The sequence below is a fragment of the Mustela nivalis genome, assembly GCF_964662115.1.
Source record: "Mustela nivalis genome assembly, chromosome: 1".
Classification (NCBI taxonomy): Eukaryota; Metazoa; Chordata; class Mammalia; order Carnivora; family Mustelidae; genus Mustela; species Mustela nivalis.
In genome coordinates, this window is record NC_139020.1 from 193,141,219 (window position 1) to 193,159,954 (window position 18,736).

Sequence of the window (18,736 nt, forward strand, 5' to 3'; positions counted from 1 at the left end):
GGCATCTTACCTTCTTCAATGGTCACATTCCCTCGGAAGAAGTATTTCCCGTGACCTCTGGAGAGCGCCACACCTAAGCTGTGCAGAGAGACAAAACAGACCTTGAAAACCATGGCATCGACTGGAATAGACTTGCGATTTCACTTTTTATTTTCCATGTTCACATTTCCATCTCACGTTCTGCCAACAACTGTCCCAACAGTTTACTTTCAAAACCCCACTGGTTATCATTGGTGTTGGTTTTTCTGAGGTTCAATCAGCTGCTTCAAAGCCATGTCTTCCTGGACGAGCCGGCAGCCCTTGGCTGCCCACATGCATTTTCAGAGATGCGACTAACTGCTCACCCTTCTCTCAGATGCCCTTGGGAGAACCAAGTGCCCTACTCTTCATCACTACCTTATGTGCTCCTGCCTCCCAGTCAGCCTCACATGGGGCTTTCCAGACCCTAGAGTTTACGACTGGGGAAAATGAATCCCCTCTCTAGTACGAAATGAAAACTTTCCCAACACTAGGGTGTGGCCACATTATCGTGTTCAGGGCTTCTAGTCTAATAGATGCTCCCCTAGCCCTTCTCTTGGGCTTGATTTAAGCTCCTTTCTAAAGGAAGAGAATGTATTTTGGAAACATAGTCTCTTCGTGTGACAAACCCACTTAGCAGTCATGGGTTCCCTCGACTACTCTGCTTCCAAATGGAATCAAACTCAGGATCCCTGGCAGTCTACGACAACACAATGCCCTAATTTATTTTTCTGACTCATCGAGAGTCAGGAAATTCTTTCTCTCCTCAGCTCTGTGAGGCATCAGTTCGGGAGTGAAGCAGCCCCACAGAAATAACTTCTTAAATAAGTGTTACAGGACAGGACTAAGGGCATCGTAGCAGGAGCCTTTAGGAGGCCACATGCATGTCTGAAAGCAGGCAATGAGGCCAAGCCATCTTTCAGGACAGTCACAGAGCGGTAACAGGATCCAGAGGTAGACAGGCACAGAAGGACAGTTTGGAGAAATTAAAATGGACGCACAACATGGAGGGATGGGTATGCTACCTCCTCGTGCACAGGCTTGCTTGCTTGATCATGGAAATAAAAGGTGAAATGGAGCTCACTGGGCAGCAAGTGAGCCAGATGGTTTAAGGACCTGGCAACCCTCTTGAATGCCCCCACTCCACCCTTAGCTGGAACCCCCAAAGCTGACTTGCTTGATAATGAGATGCAAAAGCCATGACCAATCGAGTGAGTTCTCCTAAGTGAGCCTGAACCGTCTTCCCCCTTCTGGAAAACAGAAACAAAAGCAGCCTGGGAAAAGCCCCTTCCTCACTCTTTCCAGCCTTTCGGCAGGGTGTTTGGTTATCTTCAGATGATGAGCTCTGAGAGCGTCAGCAGGTTTTGTACAAACACAACTGATGGATCTGATGGAATGTCCATGTATTATGGTCAGCTCTACCTGAAAGGAGTACCCTTGATGTCTGTATAATAGTAGTCATTTGTCATCACCAAAACCCGTTTCTAGATTGAAAAAAAAAAAAGTCGTAGAGAGAAGAAAATACGGTTAGTCTGCGAGGTGAAGCTTTCAGAAAAAAATAAAAACAAATGGACACACTATGATCAGGTTAACAGTACTACATGAATCTCATTTGAGATAAGTAAAGACAAGAGAAAAATGATCTCAGCGAAAGATATTTATTCCAGATAGAGCTTTCAAAGCTCATTTTTCACAGTGGGTTGTTTTAAATTAAGAGGCAAGAAGGTTTGAGAAAAAAAAAATGTACCCCTTTGTCCACTGTCTTCTTCACCTCCATGGAGAACTTCCCAGTCTTCCGGTTTACCATGGCATTTCTTAACTAAAATGATCAAAGAAAGTTCGGTATTAGCTCTTCCCCCGGTTGCATGTTATCTGGACATCTTGTGTCCTCCAGCTCGGGAGACACTTTGGTGGTTTGTGCAAAACAGAGCTATGACAGGGCTGGGGTGTGTCCCCACCAAAGGGTGGGCACAATGGCTCCAAGTCAGCATGCTGGGCTCAGTCCTCTGAAACATGGTTCCTGCAGAATAAACATCCAGCTGCCCTGCCGGGGGAGAGAGGCTAACAACAATAAATGACTGTCAACTTCCATTTGGGGTGCTCCTGGGAACCTCAGGGCAGCACCCATGATGTGGATGAAGCCTGAGGGTCCGGGAACCAAGCCCCCCCACCCCCCCCAGCGTGAAAACACTCTAGAAGCAAGAACGTCTCTGGGACAAGTCACATTTTCCAAAAAGGGTATTCATTTGTCATGAAGAAATCATTTTTCAAAACAGTACCAAGTCAAAGGTGTTTTTCTACACAGTAAGTTTTTCTTTTCTCTTCTTTGCTTTCTTAAAGACCAACCCCCTGGAAGACAGGGACTCGCTTTCTATAGCACGAAGCATCTTCAGATGCTCCTGGAGAAACCCGGTGAGGTTAACAGTCTTGCTTTACAGCGCACAGGCAGCCGAGGGGTGGGGGGACCCGGTAACTGAGTTTTGGAGGTTCCATCTAGGGACACCAAGCCTCGTGCCCTCCCCGCTTCCCTGGCTGACCTCTTCCAATTACATGCGGCCCTTCTGTGGGCTTCAGAGATGGACCGCAGACGCCGTGATGAGAGATGGGCCGTCATGGGCACCAATGGGAGATGAGGGGGATGCCAGTGAGTGGAGGAGGAGCAAATGCTGACAGGCCACAGCCTGTTGGGAAAGGCTCTTTCCCAGCCCCATGACTTTCCCTGCCCGCCCCCCCCCCCCATCCTCTTCCCTCTCCTCTCTTCTGAGGAGCTTGACTAAGATCTGGCCGATAGAAAACTGCAAAGCTTGCAAGCAACCTAAATTTGATTCGGGGCCGTCTACATTTGGGTTCACATTCCCATCTTCTGTGAGAGAGGGAGAGAGAGAGAGTAAAAAAGCATAATTTTTAGCTGGAGGCATGTATAAAATAAAACATATATTTTACTCTAGATATTTTTTAACAACACATAATGGGCATTTCTGGAAATATTTTCCCATTTTAACTTTTGTGGTTTTGGATGGGGAGAGCTGGTCCTAATTAAGTCTACTTTCTAACTTTTAAGAACGGCTCGATTTATCTTGAACATGGTTTTCATTTTTCCTCTTTCTGGTGCCTGCCTAAAGCCATTTGGGACCTTCCCCTCTCACATTCCCCAGGCGGGTCGGAGATTAGGTAAGCTTCTCAGAGAGTCCGTACCACCCCGCCCCCAACTCCCAGTAGCACCAAACAAGCAGCATGGGGGGGGGGAGGGCTGGTGGCGGGGGAGAGGGGGGTGAGGGCTGGGCGGCTCCAAGGCCAGGGTCACTGACGAGTCCAGTCTTTCTCTTTTGGACTACACTTACTAACCACCTACATGTGGGGCAGGACAGTGCTGTAGTGAAGGACTCTGCAGCCAGAGCTTATGAAAGAATCACTTACTCTCTCTATGCCTCAGTTTCCTTCTCTGCAAAATGGAACTACTGACAGAACGCGTGTCACAGAGCTGCTGTGAGAAGTAGATGAGCTGATATTTAGAAGAGTGCCTCATCCACCCTAAGCACTCAGTAGATGTTAGCTGTCCCCACCATCGTCCCCACCACCCTCATCGTCACTACCGCCCTCCCCCACTTCAAATGCCAGACCAGGATTCAAGCTCGAGTTTGCTTGACACGGAGGCCCATGCTCTAAACCAACACTCTTCAAACTTCAACTATAAGGCACATGAGAAATAGATCTTCCTCTGTGATGCTCTCCGCTGTCTCCTCTTTCAATAGATTTCATGGCTTGTAAGTGCTGCTCATGGACCAGTCATGGACTTTGTGACCTCCCCCCAACTCCTGCATTAAAACTGCTGCTCCTCACCCCCTGCGGGTGAGGCAGGCCACCAAAGAGAAATAAACCAGGGTATCAAGACCCAAGTCTTACCCATGACACCCTTGTTCCGTGACCACTCCGTGGCTCCATTTCCTCCCATTTCATTCATTCCATCAAAAGTGTCCTGAGCGAGGACTCCCAGACCCCAGGGATCGTGTCAGGTGCTATGCAACTGTGTTGATCGGTCTTATAAAGCCCAGATAATATGGACAGATACCATCTTTTGAGCTTTTACAATGTGCCAGACACAGGTTTTAAAACCCTCAAAATAAGGCATCATTTTCCTTATTTTACAAGTGGAGAAACTGAGGCACAGAGTTACGAAACCTGCCTATAGTCACACAGGCTCTCTGCCCCTGAAGCCCGTGCTGTTAGTTTTGCTTCCCAAATCAGGAGAGAAAGCATTTAGACAAACTTAAAGCATCAATATAACAATGGTACAGCATGAATACAAAAAGAATGTATTGTTATTTCTGGATTTTTTTTTTTTTTTTTTTGATGAAAGAAAAGGTTTTAAATTTAACCAGGCAACAGTCTTAGGTTTTAACTTTCCTACAAGTTCTGGGTTTTGTGAACTGGGGCTGAGAGGAAGGTAGTTTCTGACCTCATGATCACGGGAGGAAAGGGGGATTTTGCGCCTTTTCAACAGACTGTGCGGTGAGAATACAGCACCATGAGACCAGAACAATCTAGAAATGTCACTTTTCCATTGGAGGAAACTGAGGTTTGAGAAGGGGAGCAACTTGCCCCAAACACTATGGCCAGTCAGTGGCAACCCTGCCCCAGGGGTCAGTTTATAAGACAAGATGGCAGAGGGACCCAGAGCAGAGACCAGAAGAGGGAAGGAGTCTTGAAGCTCGCGGTCCCCACCAGGCCAGGAAGGGCAAAGACCGATGGTGCTCTTCAGAACTAGCCAAATGGTCCTCAAATTTCCACGACCTGGATTACAGCAGTGAGTCCCTGGAGAAATGGAAATGGCCTGGCGGAGGAATATTCCCAAGCAAGTGTGGGTGTGCCCCAATGTTAGCATATTACGTAGTCAGTAAAAAAATCACACGTGCCAATGTTCAACTTCACAGTGCCAAAGGAGAGCAAAGTAAAACATCAACAATACGCCTTTATTTCTCCCCATCTGATGCAAGCGTGATAATGCAGCGGACATTAAAGCAGCTCTCGCCACAGTGGGGTTGATAAAAGAAAGATTTATTTAACCTCTTTGGTTAGAAATAGTTTTCTGGGGATGGTGATCAGCTCCCCGGCCTCTCTGGGAAACACCCTCCTTCTCCTGGGTCCTGCGTTATCCAGATCGGACGCGTTTCTGTGGAGCGCCCAGTGAGACCGTCTCTCTCTCTCGCCCACACCCCAGAGCCGCAACAGCCTCGAGGACCATTCAGAGCACCCCCATGACAAGCTGCTGGTCACGCTTCTGGTTCCATCACAGCCTCCGGCTCTTCCTCCTGTGCTCGAGCTCGTTAAGGAAGCTCTCCCCCAGAGGGTCACTGGCCGCCTTGGGTTTTACGCATAAGTGTGTAATGATCTCTGGTTCTGCTGACAGTGGTTTGCTCTCCACATCAGAACATGAGCCTCACCTTTCCTGGGGCGCAGGTGGCACCCACTTCCAGGCCCCCAAGACCAAACTATGTGGGTCAAGCCAAGACATGAAAGGGGAAGGGAGAAGCAGGAGATAAACAGGTCTGTCATTTCCAAGCAAGCGTTTAACCAGGATATGAAAACAGACTCAGGCACAGAGTATCCGTACAACAAAATCAAAATCCTCTCTCTCTCTCTCTTTCTCTCTCTCTCTGTGTCGGGGGTGGGTGGGGTGGGGGGAGCTGCACTTGGTCTGGCCACCCAGGGCTCAAGCATGAGCTGCAGAGACACTGGAGTGGATGTGAAGAAGAACAGACTAATGGGGCAAGTTCCCATCAATTTACCCCAGGAGAAGAGGTTTATGGAGCTTTAGAAAGAAAAGACTCGAAGGAAATTTTCCACAGAATCATCGCGGGGAAGGCAAAATGTGAGTTGACTGGAGAGCTGCAGAAAAGGCTCACAGGGCAGCAGAAGGGGTTTCAGGGGGCCGAGGCCAACTCTGGCGGGTGTTTACAGCGCCACCCCATGGCGAGCATTTGCTCAGCAGCTGGCTGCAAGGACTCCCTATTTCCGCCGCACCCCTCAGGGGAGGGTGCTGTGGGAATGCTGTGAGGGCACTGACACAGAGTCTTTAAGGACTCCTGGAATCAATGGCATAACAAAGTTGATCAAGAGCTTTGGAGCCAGGTGGCCTGGGTTGGAATCCACACGCCATGCCTGTGGACCAATCCGTTCTTTGCCTCAGTTTCCTTACAGCAAGATGAGGACAGCAGTAACACTGACTTTGTAAAACTGCTGTGTAGACTCGGCAAGTTCCTCCACACGTAGCACCAGGAACAGTGCTGGAATATAGGAAGGACTCGCTACGTCAGTTATGATTATCTACATTTGTGGGGTTTTTCTGGGGTTTTTTTTGTTTGTTTGTTTGTTTGTTTGTTTTCACAGAAATAATCATGTTCACAGTGGAAAGTTTTAGGAATGACTAAAAGGTAAAAGAAGGAAGAAAGGTGCCATCCTTAAGTCCTTCAACCATCTGTAGGAATTTATAACCAAAGGATAAACTCCATTTTAAAAGATTTTTTTCCTTCCCAGAGGTGACCCACACTGGTGATTCAGGTCAGGCTCTGGGTGTCTCAGGTTCCCTTCCTGGCTTCTGGGTTTCCAAAGAGCCTCCTTACTCATTGTATTTTGATGTGATGCCTAAGTCGCCTGGAGACTGGCCCAGATGTCCTGTTCATACACCTCTCAACGGCTTCTAATTTTTCTCCCTCTTTTTAAGATTCTAATTTTAGCCAGTCTATTTTGCACATGTTTTAATAGTATTTGTGACCTCACATCTTTTTTGGAAGGACACAGGGTCTATGTTATAAATACCATCATTACATTCAACAAGAGCCGGGCTGCCAAGAGAAGTAGGAAGCTCCTTCCAAGGAGTTCTCTGCAGCTGGGCAGGCTCTGCTTCACAGTCTTTCCTAGATCTTGACCCAAAGCCCGCCTTCTGTCACTCACATGCCAACCCCAGTGGTGCACACATGGGCATGTGGGATGACATGTCAATGTCACAAAGCTTCTCTGTGTAGGTTCCAGTATTCTCCAGTCAAGCGAGTGCAAATCTCTAGGAGAGAAATGGCGACCTTCCCCAGATGTGTTGGAGGTGAAGGAATTCACACGTGGAGTGTACCATGTTCCTCAAGGAAGTAAGACAAGAGACCCAAACCAGAGAGACCACGAGAGACCAGCTGGAGTGGAGCAAGAGCAGTGAACTTGCAGGAGATGTGGGAACTCTGCAGGTGGACATGGAAAACCCAGTGCTGGGAGTTGGATGGAGGTGAAGAACATGTAAGAGGCTGGGAATCCGATGCTCGCAGCTCCGATGAGAAAAGAGGTTAGAGCAAGGAAGCCACCATTAATAAAAGGAGATGCTAGCTCCTCGAAAATTCACTAGCGTGCCGGCAATGGTTAGAGTGAGCCAAGCCATAAATCTCTTCCAGCAACATGATGTGAGGGCTCCGACGTGAGAATGAGCGTAAAGCAGTTTTCCTCCCCTATTGATCCAAATGGATGGGATGACGGGAGGGGGAGGCATGCTGACGACAAGGTTCCAGCCTTCTGGGAAAGGAAACCAAAAGGTCCAGTGGAGTCAAAATAAAGCAACTGATAAAGTGAAGATGGAAGAGAAAGGAAAACAGTGGAACACCCCCTTCAGACACTCACGAGACAATTTAGCAGCTGCAAAACCATGGGGAGCATTCATTCATGAACGGGTTACCCGAGGATGAATGCTGATGAGAATAGTACAGAGACTGGCCAGGGTCACAGACACTCCCCATGTCCACACTGTGGTGGACAGGCATTTTCATCTTTCAGCATGTTAACACATTTAAGAGTCACAACAGGTCCGATGTACGTAGGATCATCATCATCCTCCCTTTACTGGGAAAAGAAGGACCAAAACCAAAATTGGGGCACAGAGAGAATAACTGTGTGCTTGAGACCAACAGGCAGCAGGTTGCCATCATGGGATTGGAACCCAGGCGGGCTAATGCCCCGGCAGCGCCCCTCCCAGCTGCGCCAGCCTGCTTCTCGGTCAGAGCAGGAGGAAAGGGGAGAGCATGGACACGGGGCGTGGCACAACCGAAAGACCCTGATGACCCTGTTTAAGGAACAAGGTGTAAAAACCCTCCCAGGTCATTGAGCTGACCCGACGTCAGGCCACCAGCAGGTGGGGGAAAGAGGACAGGTGAGGGAGTTGTTTTTTTTACCAAACAGTAGTTATTTTGTCTGAACTTGAGTTCCAAGAGTCCTAGTACAGAGAAGGAAATCAGCTACACTTCTCAGATATGCTTCTTGCCTTTTACAGGCCAGGAAGAAACGCCAAGATTTACGCTAGCTGAGACGTCCAGGGAGCACAGGACCCAAAGAGAAGAGAATGACAGCAAGAGAACCCAGCTGGGGAGTCCAAATGGTTCCCCTCAACAACTCTTTGGAAAGCAGGACAGACTGAGCGAAAGAGCCCCGGCTCTCTCCGCGGTCAAACTGAAGAAAGGACCCCCAGGACACGTCAGGGAGGATGCGGGCAGAGAGCTGTGGTCCTGGCATGGGCGGACCACAGAGAAAGTCAAGAGCAAGGATCCAGGCAGGAACTCATGCGAAGTGACCATTTAATTAAGGACAGTCTGCCCACATTCACGCAAAGTCAGCCATGTCGAAGAAAGCTGATTTATTGAGGAAATAACAAGGAGACGGATGGGGTTAAGTCATGGGCAGGAGGAAGGCTTTTGGTACGGTGCCGAAGGCTGAGTCTGGGTGGGGAAGGAGCGAGTGTGCCCTCGCAGTGTGGCTGGAAGGGGGACAGCCCAGGACACAGACCGCCATCCATGCAGAGGGGTCCTGAGTGACTCTCTGAAAGCAAGGGTTGTGCCCATGGCATCCTGGCAAGTTCGTCTGGCCTTGACTGGATGGTGGGCACAGCCTTCTGCTGCCCAGCCGGGCTTGGGCCAGGCTCCCCTGAGGTGGCAGATCCCTTAAACTGCACTGAGGAAGGGTCTGGATGAAGCCACAGCAGAAGGGATCAGAACCCGGCAGGGAATGGTGTCAGGCAGGTGGCTGGCTGAGCCATAACCGTCCCAGCCAGCAGGAGACTTATAAACTCCCAATGCCATGAGAAGAGCCCATTGTCTTCACATCCCTCTGGGGTCCAGGTGTCCTGGGGGAGGGGGAGAGGAGGGGCTCGGCCAGCTGCTCAGGTGGCCACCAGGTATCGAAGTGGGTCCCCTGGAGCGCTCCCGCCTCACCGGGCTCAGAAATCAAGTCACTTACCACATCGTCCCGGTCTTCCCACTCCACCTCAGAGAGGTCAACGCTACTGTAGTTAGGTTTCCTTCGCTTTTTTCCTTCTTCGTACTGGCAGCAAGAGAAGATAAAGAAAAAGAAAGAAAAGAAAAGAAAAAAAAAAATTTCCATGAATCATCGGCCAGGACAGCCTGTACCTCCCCAAGCCCTGGTTCTTGGTTGGGGACAGAGTGAAGAGACACTGGAGAGAACCCAGCGGGGTACAATCCGACGGACTGTAAAAGCAGCAAAGCCCAGGCCAGTTGGTCCGAGCTGGGGAGGATAACGAGCTGATGTTCCTGGATGTGAATTTACCTACTGGACTTGTTGCCTCCGAATCCACCAGAAGCAAAGCGAAGATTTCCTCTGCCTGGATGGCACCTTTGTGGAATAGGGGAGCTCCTCCTCTGCCCCGAAGTTTTAAAAGCCATCCCTCTGTGACCCAGGAAAGGGCTTTTCACAGTTTACCAAAAATGTCGTGCTATCCCTTTGTCCCCCACCCCCCAATCCAGTCTCAAACCCATGCCATACCCTTCGGCAAGGAAACAAAAAGCACTGGTCTCCGTAGTTGGGCTCAACATCCTGGCGACATTTTGTAGACACACGGAGCCTACTACTTGCTATCACACAGGCCGCAGCAGGACTGAACTGAGTACGGCCTCTGTGCCCAGAGTGGATGTGGGTGCTGGGAGTCACTGCCAGATTTAAGGGCCATGAGGGCATTTCTCTAGAAAAGCTCATAAGTGTCTTAAGAACTGGGAGAGTGGTTTTTCTTTTTTCACCCTAAATCACTGGTGTTAGTCACCCCACAAGACTACCATTTTATCCGCGGGACAGGTGTATGTTTGGACGTTCCTGTGTCTCAGGGCCTTTAATGCTGGTGGTTGGGATGTTTATAATGTAGGAAAGTCTGCCCTCTACTGCGGGCTGAAGATAAGCAGCCCCTTTTAAGTTCATAAGCTACGGCCAATGGCATATTGGAAAAAATACCTATGTATGTACAGTTTTTTTCTTTTTCGGTCCCTAAGTTGGTCATCTTTGGATTGAATTGGTAAGATTTGAGAAGGGACAATGTCATTGAGTGTTCAGACCCCCAAAGCACAGGTTACTATTTTGGACGCTGCTTGGCTGCTGTGGACACAGGTGCTAAAGGCACATTGTTGTGAAGGAGAAGGTCACTGCCGAGATGCTGAACCACACAGATCTGAATGGGCCTCCAGTCGGACCAAGGGGACAGAGGCCAGACAGGGTAGATCTTGGCCACTGTGGGGCCAAACAGAGTCTAGTGGTTTTCCCGCCCTTTTATTCTTCTTGTCAAGTGCATTTCGGGAGACCTGGGACACCTCTGGAGTGTGCCCACTCCACCCCGCCCCCACCCAGGAAGGCTGCACTGGGGACAGTGGGCTCGGGTCACCTGGGTCAGCCACCTGGCCACTCCCTTCTCTCAGGTTTTCCAACTCACAGATGTTCAAGGTCAGTTTTAGGACATCGGATCCATCGCAGACAAAGAGGAGGGGAAGTGGCTGCCTCAGAGGCCGCCGTAAATGACAGCAGATTTGCAGTTGGATCCCGTTATGGAAACTTTGTGTGTTCATGGAAGCTCCAGCCCTTGTGAGAGCCAGGCGGGGGCTGAGTGGAAGGAACAGAAGGAGGCGAGTGGAGCTGTCACCCATGTCTCACAGGGAGGAGGTGCGATGGGGAAGGGGCCACAGGATGCTAAAAGACTTGCCACATTCCTTCAAGAAGACAGAGTCAGATGCTCTCGGACCTCTGTTAACTGCCTAACAGCCTCCAAGCTCCATTTTGGTAAGAGCCTTCCTGAGAGCTGCTAGTTGCCCCCAGAAGCCCACACACCCCAGCTTCTGGGCATTAAAGGCAGAGCTTTCATGGGTGGCACAATGCTAGGTCTAAAATGGTTTTTGTTGTTGTTCAATTTTTTTTGTTTTGTTTTTTGGTGAGAAGTACTTCCTTTGGTTATTTCAAAATGCTCCTTTATTAATTTATTCAAATACATTTATCAGATACCTAGAAAAGACCCAGTACTATAAATAAAGCCAATGAAGCAGTCTGTCTTTCTTTTCCAAGGACCTGCTTGCAGGTTATCACCCTTAATTTTGCCTTTTCAAGGTCAGTTTATTGCCCACCATGCATACAGGAAAAGAGGCGGTCACAAGCTAACTAATGGGTAAAAGGACACTTTAGATAAGATCCCACAGCCAGCGTGTTACATACCCCACCCATCACCAGCCCCTGACCCAAGTTTCATGGCTGAAGCTCACGTTATTTCAAACGCTCCTAAAGAAATTTAAAAAGACTCCCGAGGTCCCAAGCACCCAATGTTCCCTTAGCCTCAGAAAATGTCCATTTGTCTTTATGAGAGTAGATTTGCCACTTAGTGGGCCTGTGATCCTGAGCAGGGCGCCAAGTTCCTCCACGGTCCCCTTTTCTTAGTTGCAAAATAGGAAAAGCAAGAGTACCTCCCGGGCAATGGTAGGTTGAGAGATTAACTAGATACTGTATGCAAATGGACAAAGCCATTCCTGGCACAGAATCAAGACTTAATAGATAGCTAGCATGACTCCTGAGAGCCGTGAGCTTGCTGGCCAAGACACAGGCTCATCGTTTACAGTTGGCTAACAGGTCATTTCCTTAAAATGCAGGTGACCCATTCAGTGATTCACAGAAGCCACATCTCTTATGCACGGAGACTTGTGGACTATAGTTCAGCTGGGACTCAAGACTGTCCCAGCAGAAAAACTCATACCTGTGCTACAAAGCCCCAAGTCCTTTCAGATGGTACTTGGCAATTCTGTAATCCACAGATCTGTAAGTGAACCCTTGACTTCTGACCACTCTTGGATGTCCTTCTTCATTTCTTTTCTTATAACTATGGAAAGAATTCAGTACTTTGCACTTTTGATATTCAGGAAACCTGGAGGTGAAGAGGCATTCACAGTGGGCTGGTCCACAAGCCAGTGAGTCTAAGTAATTTCATTTCACGGAAGGAAACAGGCATGGCTGGGGATACCTGTTCTAGAACGCCATTGTGGGAATGGCCCTCTACAATGTCTGCTTAACTGGGTTTGGGAGACCAGTCTAAAACGTTTCCCATGGGGGTCTTTATTAATGGGTGAGCTCCTTCAGAATGCAAGCAGTAATGTAGCAGAGTGATTATTTTGAATGAGAGAAGGAAAAATCAGTGGCTTGTTGCATAAAATAAGACAGGCTGAGGGTGATGAGTACACTCCAGCATAATGACCTGAGGTCCACCTTTATCTTCTCTCCCATTAGGAGAGCATATGGGAAGGCTAGAGATGAGACCTCCACAAGGAAGACACTTGAGCTGTGCATGGCCTCCAGCCGTGGAGGAGTGCACATCTGCTAGAACCATTAAGGTGGTAGGATGTGAACTTGAGCTCCTCTTAACTATCTCTGCTTCTGCTTGGAGAGAGCCTTCCTGAGAATGAAGCCAGCGCAGAGCAAGCAGAGAAAAAAATAGGAGAGAGTCCTGAAAACATGGTGTGTGTGCCTGGATCAAGCTGCACCTGAAAGCTTTATGCCCTTGGATGTTTCAGGTACCAAATATACGCTCTCCACATTACCTCTTTTCCTTCTTAAAGTTTTTATTTATTTATTTATTTTTAAAGCTGGCTTGGGTTTTAAGCATAAGGAACTTTAGAGTTCTGACTTGGATATATTTAATGCCTTTAACATTTTCCCTTGTAAATGAACCACTTTTAAAGTACATTTTAAGTGAAGTGTTCCTGACAGTGTTTTAGGAGCATGTGACCTGAAAAATATCTATCTCACTGTCACTGTAGATAGACTACTGTGTTTGAGTACGGCTGATCCCCTCTCTCGACTCTCCCCACGAGAGAAGAGATGTGAGGCCACAGAGTAAGAGTGACAGAAACAGAAGTAAACCTCAGCCTCCTGGGCCAGCTCTCCCCTGTCCCTCCGGATTTCGCTTCTGACACATCCTGGATCCACCAGCTCCACTCCCTCTCTCCCTGCGTGAGGATCTCGTTACTGGGGCTGAGGCATCGGATATGGCATTTGTTAGTGTATCTATAAACTGTAACTTCCTTTGAAAATGTGATTAACGAATTGCGAACGGTTTCCAAAGGTTTATAAACAGATACTTTGAGAGCCGTGGGTAGGTTTGTAGTTTTTGGTGCCTGTTTTATGAAAAAAATATGTGGGGGAGAATTTAATAAGGAAAGATATTCTGTGCTATGAAATACTTTGAGGTGGGGTTTCAAATAAAGGCCAGATGTGGTGAACACACAAACCAGCCTGTGGCCCGGGAGGACGGGACAGGACGGACACCCATCTGAGGGGCCAGCGGGAGCCATCGGTGGGGGCGGGGGGCACGCCTTCCGCGCCTGAACCCGCCAGGTGGTGTTTCCCGGATTCCGTGAGTGTGCTTGCTGGGGTTACCTACAGACCGACTTCCGGAAGCACAACAGGATGGGCTAAGGTGATGGTCACGTTCATGTTCATTCGAAAAAACCAAAAACGCCTTTGCTTTCCCTGAGCGTTTTTTGGAAGGGCCAGAGAAAATCATCTACATACAGCCGTACAGCCTCCGTGAGATGCATTTTGTGTATGCTAATAATTGATAAATTGTACGTGCCGCTCCATGCTGCCAACAGGAAGGAAGGAGATGGGGCTGGGAGGCCCACAACTGGAGAGGAAGAGAACTTGCCCAGAGCTAATGCCATCTGGTGCAGGGGTGTGGCCAAGGGCGGGGAGCCAGCCACTGTCTGGGCAGATGTTCTCTCCCAAGGCTGGCAAGGCCCTCGGCTGGTGAACACCTTTGCCACTTCCCCAAGGCCTGAGTCTCCTCTCGTCCCAGGGACTGAAGTAGTCCTTTCAGGAGAAGGAAAGGAGGCACATCTTCTCTCCTCTGCGCACAAGACAGCATGGCCTAATGGCTCCTGGGCACCTCATTCCTTCCCTCCTGCCTCCATCCAGTCCCTTATTTTCTCCTATACTCACCTACATCCCCCCCAAATACACTTATCAGGCACTGAGCCAGGCCTGGGGAAGCCTCAGCAAAGCATGGAGAAGCTGTCTGAGCAGGGTCGTCTCCTGCACTCAGGGTGTAGGTCATGACCCACTGCTTGCCCATCAGGGCGGTTGGAAGAGCAGGTAGCAGCCTGGATCTCTGAATCACACACGGGCTGCATGTTCCGTGGCGGGCATGCATTTCTCTGAGCCCCCTGCTGCTCGTCTGCAGGGTGGGGTAATAGCATTCAGCTCACAGGGCTGGCGTGGGAAGCAAATGGGCACAAATGTGGCACCGCACAGGGTATGTTCTAACAAACAGTCTCGAGAAACACTCACTAGTCCAACACCAGTAAATGCTAACGTCATTACCCATTCAGGGATGTGGCAGCCCCTGCCTCCACCCAGTGCCAAAGCTCATGGGATACAATGTTTCTTTACAGTGTGGCTGTTTAATCATATTTCTAGACTTTGAAAGTGGCAGTTCAACCTGGTGTTGCAGTCCATTCTCAAGGTCAAAGGGAAGGGTCGCAAACAGGATGTGGCCCCAAGGCCATGTGGCCAGTTAGGCCTGAGACAGGGCTATAGCTTTGTCCCCTAGAAATTGCAAGTCAAGTTCCCTGGCTGTCATGCAAGATCCAGCCTCAGAGGGGGTGGCCCCAGTCAGCGGAGACTCAGTAGAAGCAGAGTATCAGACACTGCTCTCCCAGCGAGAGTCCACGTTTAGTTTAAGCTTTTGCTGTTTTTTAAGTAAGTACCCACCACCCCGATCCCCGATTTTCCATGTAAAAACTGCTCACTGTAGAAAATTTGGAAAATACCAAAAAGGGCAAGAATGAAAAACAAAATATTGCCCTTGCTATCATAAAACGGATAACAAGGGCATCGCCACCCACTATTCGGCTAGCTGGCCCAAAGGTAAGTCCTTGGAAGCAGTTACTGCTTCCAGCTCTCTAAGTTCATTGTTTCTCCCACGAGGAATTTATAAAATGTAGCAACCAATCTGTTCTGCTTTCCAAGTGACTGCCTTTAGCAAAAAAAAAAAAAAAAAGAGAGAGAGAGAGAGAGAGACAGTTTTCTGCCAGCCAGCTTCTCCCGTCCCTCCTATCATTGCTCAGGAAGAGTGAATGCTCTCTTTCCAGGCACGGTGCTAAACGCAGCGTGTACCTCCTTGGAGGGTTGATCGCCCCCACATACAGGCAAATGCGGAGTCCAGGGATGCAGACCATGTGGCGGCGGCACAGCTGATTGACGTTAGGACTGAGAGATTCAACCCCACCTCTGCTCGGTAGCTGAGCCTTGGGTCCTCACCACCGTCCGCACTGCCTCTCTGGAGGGGGTCTCAGCTCCGATGGCGACCACCCACAGCGCTGCACACAGCCGGCATGGTAAGCGGGTGCAGAACCATAGCCGAAGCCCACGCAAGAGTCAGTTTCAGATTGAGAACAAGTAAGGACGCACTGAAGGCATACACAGAGCTGGCATCGGGCCACATAGACAGGACAGGTAACGCCAGGCCCATTAGCCAGTATCTGACTCAGAGTCTCAGACAAGCCTGGTAGCATCCGAGGGCACCGTGGTAGCTGGGATCCCCATCAGAATGGTGCTGGCCCTCTAGTGGTGTGCCGCAATGGGGCTCAGACCTTGCTAAGTAAGCTAGATGACAGGATGGCAGGGACAAGCACCGCGATGTCCCGATTAGTCTGTATATGGAGATAAAATCCTTCCTGCGCATGGGAAGATGAGAAGCCCAGAGACGCAGGAGGGAAGCCCGGTGGGTGTGTCCCAAAGCAGCCGGAAGGTGGGAGAAACACAACTGGGCATGTCCGGACAACAAGGCTTTTCCTTTTTCCACCAGGTACCGTGCTCTTACTAATTAATGTTTTTAAGCGTCTCAAAGATGAAAAGTTCCCCGTGCTCTCTTAGTGTGATTACCAAATCCTTTTGATAGTTGTAAAACTCAAACAGCTTTGGTATTTTTTTAAAAAACAGCAATTAACAGGCTGCTTTGAAAACCCAAATGACCTTTATCTTCATCGGTGTCCTCCAAGTCGCCATGAGTCACCCACATGGTGTGTGGGGAGGAAGCGGCCCAGCTCTGCCGGCGGTTTTGACCTTCAGTGTGGCTTCTCCATGGTGGCTGGGCTGAAATTCCCATTCCCAGGAAGCCGGTCTGTCTTGTCATAGCTGGCGAGTCATAAAAATGAAAATCGGGCTGAGCGGCGGGGGCGGGAGGAGTTTTTGTGCCAGCAACGGGCCTGGGAAGCAGGGATGCTGACCCGGAAAAGGGAGTGCAGGACCTGAGTCAGGGGAAGGGCCCATTTGGGGGGGTGGGGGTATAGCAGCCTGTAGCAGAGAAGGCAGAACCCGAATGCCACCAGCAAAGGAAAGACGCCTGTGGGTGCTTGGAAGGCAGCCCCTCTGATAGGTTGGAACACTTTGGACAAAACCCACACTATGGCTTTCTGGGCAAAGCTTAGATGCAGATCAGCCTTCAAAATGAATTTCAGGGGCGTCTGTCTGGCTCAACTTTTCAGTGTCTGACTTGATTTCAGTTCAGGTCATGATCTCAGGGTCATGAGATGGAGCCCTGAGTGGGGATTGTGCTGGGTGTGGAGTCTGCCTGGGATTCATTCCCTCCCTCTTCCTTTGCCCGTCCCGCAAGCCCCCACTGCTTGCTCACCCTCCACTGCTCTAAAAACAAAAAGAAGAAAGAAAGAAAGAAAGAACGAAAGAAAGAAAGAAAGAAAGAGAAGAAAAGAATGAATTTCAAAGTTCCAAACACAGTTGCACCAGGATCTTAAGCACCCAGTGCCATATCCCAAAGCTGCTTTCATACACAGGTTGGAGATACCTAAGTCATTAGGAAATAACATCTAGGATAACAAGAGGACCTCTATAAGTTGAAAGTATGTGACATTTGCCAAGGCAAGTTTTCTGCGCACTTACAGAACTTTAGTTGGCATTATTCCCTCGAGCAAGAGACCCTTGGGAATTGAAATGTGTCAGGCTATTTTGAACATGCACTATAATTGGGCACCACAAGGAGACTCCCAATTTTGGAACTGCCAAGACAATGAATTTTCTTATTCACTCAGGTGAGATCAGAAAAGCACATCACCCGACAGTGCGATGAGACACGTTTCCTCTCCAGGGGTGCTGTAGCTGAGCGTCCACACAGACCGAGCTCTCTTCTGGGCGTTGCCTCCTGTAGCCAGCACCTCTCCACGCCTTCCTCACCTGCCACCCACCCCGTTCCCAGTGCCTCTCCTGGCTCAACTCCCGGGAGAAGTCTCCAGTCTTACTGGTTCCCCTCCGAGGGACGGTGCTCGGAACGGAGAGACCTCTCGCCATGTTCAGGTTTCTGTGCTAACTGGCATTTCGGCAGGAAGAGGGTATTGAATTTGCAAGTGAAGGAAAGAGAGAGAGGAAGGAAAGAGGGAAAGGAATCCCTTCTTCCAAGCCAGGACTCTGGTTTATGCCTGTGATGGGATCAACCTATATCAGAAAGCTGAGCCTTCCTCAAACCTATATGAATGTGTGTGTGTGTCTCTGTGTGTGCGCACACGCATGCACGTGATTTTATCTAGCGGAATGCTTGGCATGTTGTCTTCATTTTGTTTCTCTTTTTCTGCTTAAAGTTTTCAAGATATTTGTGAAGGAAGAGAAGACATAAAGAGATCAATCCTCCTCTATGCCCACATCTTCCAAGGATGTTTCTCGGATCCTTTGCTAGAGTCTATCTCCCGTCTCCCCTGGGGTGGCCCTTGCTCTGCACCTTCCCAAGGACACACAGTATTGTAGCATCAATATGCCTACGATCATCTTTCCCACCCACCGGCTCTCTGCCCTGGCCACATCTTGACCACCAAACTGAGTAGGCTCTCATCTGTCCCTGCTCTGTCCAGCCCACTGGACTGGTGACCCAGCAAAATATTAAGGTTTGATTCTTTTTTTTTTTTTTTTTTTTTTTTTGCAGGTGATTCTGAAATACACTGCTCTATCTTAAAAAAAAAAAAAAAATTCTGGATGCATGCTGGTCTGAATATGCCCAGAAGACTTCTGATGTCGCCCATGACTCATAGGAAAACCAAAGATCCCCTGCAAGGCTGACTCAGTCCTCTGAGTCTTACGTTTGTCTGTGATCATAAAGATGTTGGGCGGAGACTGGAGAGGCGAATAGTCAGAGAAAGAGGCCAGTGGGCCAGGCAAGGCAACCAGGGCTTATCAAAACACCATGTTCATTGCTTTTATCTTCAATGTGTATCTTGAAATTGAGTCATATCTCTCCATTCTTCTCGCTACCCACTTAGTTTCAGCTACCACAATATCCTCGCTCCCCACGACGAGGGTGAGCATCTCCTAAGGCCCCCTGCATGTTCTGGGCCCCTGCCATCCACTGTTCAGGGTCCAGCCAAGGGGGTTCTTCTGCAAC

General features: G+C 49.2%; 1 protein-coding gene across 1 annotated transcript in view; it reads right to left on the bottom strand.

Annotated features, from left to right (window-relative positions):
- CACNA2D3 (calcium voltage-gated channel auxiliary subunit alpha2delta 3) overlaps nucleotides 1–18,736 on the bottom strand; it is a 477,844-nt gene that overhangs the window by 187,502 nt on the left and 271,606 nt on the right. The window contains exons 9-12 of the mRNA XM_082725822.1: nucleotides 9,280–9,363; nucleotides 1,766–1,837; nucleotides 1,441–1,502; nucleotides 11–78 (exon numbers count right to left, since the gene is read on the bottom strand). Of these exons, the coding sequence (XP_082581948.1) occupies nucleotides 11–78; nucleotides 1,441–1,502; nucleotides 1,766–1,837; nucleotides 9,280–9,363 (286 nt within the window). The remainder of the gene's footprint in view (nucleotides 1–10; nucleotides 79–1,440; nucleotides 1,503–1,765; nucleotides 1,838–9,279; nucleotides 9,364–18,736) is intronic.